The following is a 3,646-nucleotide window of genomic DNA, read 5'->3' as shown; positions in this document are numbered from 1 at the left end:
AAAATGCTGTTAATTTGCTTTGTATTTATGTTTGAGGACAATTGTCTATGTTAAGACTAACAGCATTAAATTGTTTGCCTCTTCAATATAGAAAGAGATTAATACCTGTGAAAATGACTCAAGATTATCAAACTACTTCATGGAAAAAGAAGACTCTCTCTTTCTTCCCATGAAAATTTTCTGAGAATTACAGATAACATAGTTCAGCAAGTTGCCTTTTCATTTCATGTCTCATCATCATCACTTTCTTTACCTTTTTATAGGGAAGATATCACTATCATGTCTTTTTTTTTATTTTTTATTTTTAATTCCCATATAGAAATTACCCAATATATTTTATTGCCAAAGTGATTAGATAAATTTCCTTTTTTATTTTTATTTTTTAAAGTAAGTGAGTAGATAAATTTCTTTTCTTTTGTTTTAGCAGTGAAAATCACAATTAAAAAAAAAAAAAAAGAGAATTTCCCTCTTCATATAAAGAGAAGAAGAACTATAGAATCATCATCATATACTTCTCTCACTCTCTCTCTCTCTCTCACCCCATCCTCTTCTCTTCCTCTGAAAATATAAACTATAAAAGAGAAATAATTCTTTCTAGGAACTGGTAAGGTATATAAGCTATTGATCAGAACAATTTTTGCATATACTTCAGTTTGGATTTTCTTTTTCTTATTTTCTTTTATTATTTTGGCAATTTTTTTTTCCTTTTTTGCTGCTGTGATATTAGGATCAAGTCTTCCTTTTTCCTTCTTCCACACTGTTTAAGGCTTTAAGCTCTGCTCTCTCTGAGCATCTGCACCTGCAACATCTTTCTTTGTTTCTCTTCTGTCTTGCAACATGACAGCCAGATTATCATCATCGCAGTGTTTAGGATTGGTTTCACAAGCATAGGTCATGACTTGCAATGGGATGGCTTTCTTCCCAGCTAATTTCATGCTTCAGACTCCTCATGAAGAAGATCATCATCATCAACCTCCCACTTCTCTCAATCCAATTCTACCCTCATGCACCCCCCAAGATTTCCATGGTACCCCTCTCTCTCTCTCTCTCTCTCTCTCTCTCTCTCTCTCTCTCTATGTATCTATCTGTCTGAGAAAAGTACTGGGTTCTGAATGTTTAGCAATTTCTTTTTCTCCATTTGGTTGTTTTTGGGTGCAGGCATGGCATCATTTCTAGGGAAGAGGTCAATGTCATTTTCAGGGATTGATGCCTCGTGTCATGAAGAAGCTAATGGAGAGGATGAGCTGTCGGATGATGGCTCACAGGCAGGAGAGAAGAAGAGAAGGCTTAATATGGAACAAGTCAAAACACTTGAGAAGAACTTTGAATTGGGTAACAAGCTTGAACCTGAAAGAAAAATGCAGCTGGCTAGGGCTCTTGGTCTCCAACCAAGACAGATTGCTATATGGTTCCAAAATAGGAGGGCTAGATGGAAGACCAAACAGCTTGAGAAAGACTACGATCTCCTCAAGCGGCAGTTTGAAGCCATCAAAGCTGATAACGATGCACTTCAAGCCCAGAACCAGAAGCTTCAGGCAGAGGTTAGTTTAACTTTCAGCAAATTATTGGACACACATGTATAACATGATCCAATTGATCTTATGCAAAATTCTCTCTACTGTTCTTCAATGGAAGTATAGGTTGTAGGAGAGTAGAAAGATTCTGCATGGAACTACAATAATTTTGAAGAATATATTTAGAGTTGGGAGATCAATAACAATGATTATTTCTCTGGTGGATTTTCCCTTTTGACTTTTTCTTCTGTAATGATTTTCATCAACTTTATTTCTGTTAACTTCTCAAACCAATCATGGGTTTTAGCTAGCAAAGCTTCTTTTGTTAGATATCATTAGTACAACCTTTTGAGAGGTTGCTTGAACCCAAAAAAAAAATAATAATAATAAACAAAAGAAGAAGAAAAGGGAAACTTTTTAATTGATTGCTTGATTCTTGATGGTCTGAATTCTGAAACCAAAGGTAATCATGACCCTGAAAGATTAGATCTCTCTTTTTTGTTTTTCCATATGAAAATTTTGGACTTAAAATATTGGAAATCTTAATTAGTTAATTGATGGGTGCAGATATCAGCACTGAAAAGCAGGGAACCAACTGAGTCTATTAATCTCAATAAAGAAACTGAAGGTTCTTGCAGTAATAGAAGTGAAAACAGCTCTGATATCAAGTTGGATATCTCAAGAACACCAGCTATTGATAGCCCTTTATCTAATCACCCAATTAGCAGACCCTTTTTTCCATCTTCGTCCATAAGGCCCACAGGTGTGGCTCAGCTCTTCCACAACAACTCTTCAAGGTCTGATCACATCCATTGCCAGAAGAACATAGATCAAATGGTGAAGGAAGAAACCCTCAGCAACATGTTCTGTGGGATTGATGATCAATCTGGGTTTTGGCCATGGCTTGAGCAACAACATTTCAATTGAGACACAACACCTACAACAACACTGTATCCAGTTTGGCGAAGTTTTTCGAATCATCATCAAAAGGGCAACTACCTTATTTTTACAAGTTCATGTTTTGGTTCTTAGGTTGTTGTATAAATTAGGATTTATATCAAGTTTGAGGTTGGTGGGGGGAGCTGAACATCATCGTTTACAAGCAATAAAGGAGTTTGTGTCTTTGAGTTATATACCATGTTTTTCCTAGAAAATTAGGTTGGATCATGGAATCCAAGTGATGAAATTATATTTTGCTAGCTAGTGACTAGTTGGAGCTAGAACTAGCATGGGCCATGAAATAAAAAAAGGGATTCTCTCTTACTTGCATATTTTTAGTGTTTTGCTTGCTTTGGAATCATGTCTTTGTACTATTAAAGAAAAGAAAAAAATGCTTGCATGGTGCTTTCTTCAATGTCTTCACAATGATTTCCTTCCACATTTCATCATTCTGGCAGCTGGTAACTCAATGATCATCAACAATATTATTTACTCCATTGAAGTTGTACAAATTAATTTATACTATTTAAAAATTCGAGAAGAGGGTATGCTAGATTCTGATTAATTCTTATGTTAGAATTGCAAGATCTGAATTCTACCATAGATTATATAAACCTATAGAGTCTTTGAAGAATAAAGACATTCAAAGAAGAAGGAGGAGAGTATGAAGCACACATTTCAAGAAAGGAAGATGACAAAGGGATGTGAGAGAGAAGAGAACAAGAAGAGTTGGAAATGGTCATTCTCGTGAAGGAGACATTAGCAGTGTTAAACTGACAAACAAGGGAATGGCATTAAAAAGCTAATGTACAAACAATCAGTCAATATTGGTTTTTTCATCAAATTGAACTAATATAGTTGATTTGCTAATATAAAATGTGAAAAATAAAAAAATTTACAGTTATGTTTAGTTTAGTTTAATTTTAACACTTTCTTTTCTTTTCTTTTCTTTTCTTTTCTTGTGGTTCTCTTAGTTTACTCAATTTTCTTTCCTCTACCCAAACAATCAATAGCAACCCATAAAAAATTACAAATACCCACCTCAAAAAAAAAAAAAAGGTCCCCATAGAGCTTTGCATATAGGGATCTATGCCCTACAGCATAGGTCAGAGGATTTGAGATATAGGGAGTTAAGGATATTCGACTGAGAATTAAGAATTCAAATGGGAGGGAGAAATGATTCTGAAGGAAGG

The 3,646-nt window shown here is 34.8% G+C and overlaps 1 protein-coding gene across 5 annotated transcripts; it reads left to right on the top strand.

Moving 5' to 3' along the window:
* Positions 1 to 464: 464 nt before the first annotated feature.
* On the top strand, positions 465 to 2,783 carry LOC110616304 (homeobox-leucine zipper protein ATHB-13). 5 transcript variants are annotated; one of them, XM_021758689.2, is made up of 4 exons: positions 465 to 609; positions 728 to 1,027; positions 1,159 to 1,541; positions 2,082 to 2,783. In XM_021758689.2, exons 2-4 carry the CDS (start codon positions 895 to 897, stop codon positions 2,439 to 2,441), a joined length of 876 nt encoding a protein of 291 aa, XP_021614381.1. In that variant the 5' UTR covers positions 465 to 609; positions 728 to 894; the 3' UTR covers positions 2,442 to 2,783. The 5 variants fall into 5 exon arrangements, with proteins under 5 accessions (XP_021614381.1, XP_021614382.1, XP_021614383.1 ...); XM_021758690.2 differs by having other exon boundaries at positions 490 to 609; positions 865 to 1,027; XM_021758691.2 differs by having other exon boundaries at positions 495 to 604; positions 865 to 1,027.
* Positions 2,784 to 3,646: the final 863 nt, after the last annotated feature.

The sequence above is a fragment of the Manihot esculenta genome, chromosome 5 (assembly GCF_001659605.2).
Source record: "Manihot esculenta cultivar AM560-2 chromosome 5, M.esculenta_v8, whole genome shotgun sequence".
Classification (NCBI taxonomy): Eukaryota; Viridiplantae; Streptophyta; class Magnoliopsida; order Malpighiales; family Euphorbiaceae; genus Manihot; species Manihot esculenta.
Note: the sequence above shows the minus strand (reverse complement) of the source record. Positions and strands in the feature narration are given on the sequence as shown.

Coding starts and splice junctions, on each gene's coding strand:
- LOC110616304 (XM_021758689.2), top strand. CDS start 895: ATGACTTGCAATGGGATGGCTTTCTTCCCAGCTAATTTCATGCTTCAG. Junction 1,028..1,158: donor CACCCCCCAAGATTTCCATG/GTACCCCTCTCT, acceptor TTTTGGGTGCAG/GCATGGCATCATTTCTAGGG. Junction 1,542..2,081: donor ACCAGAAGCTTCAGGCAGAG/GTTAGTTTAACT, acceptor TGATGGGTGCAG/ATATCAGCACTGAAAAGCAG.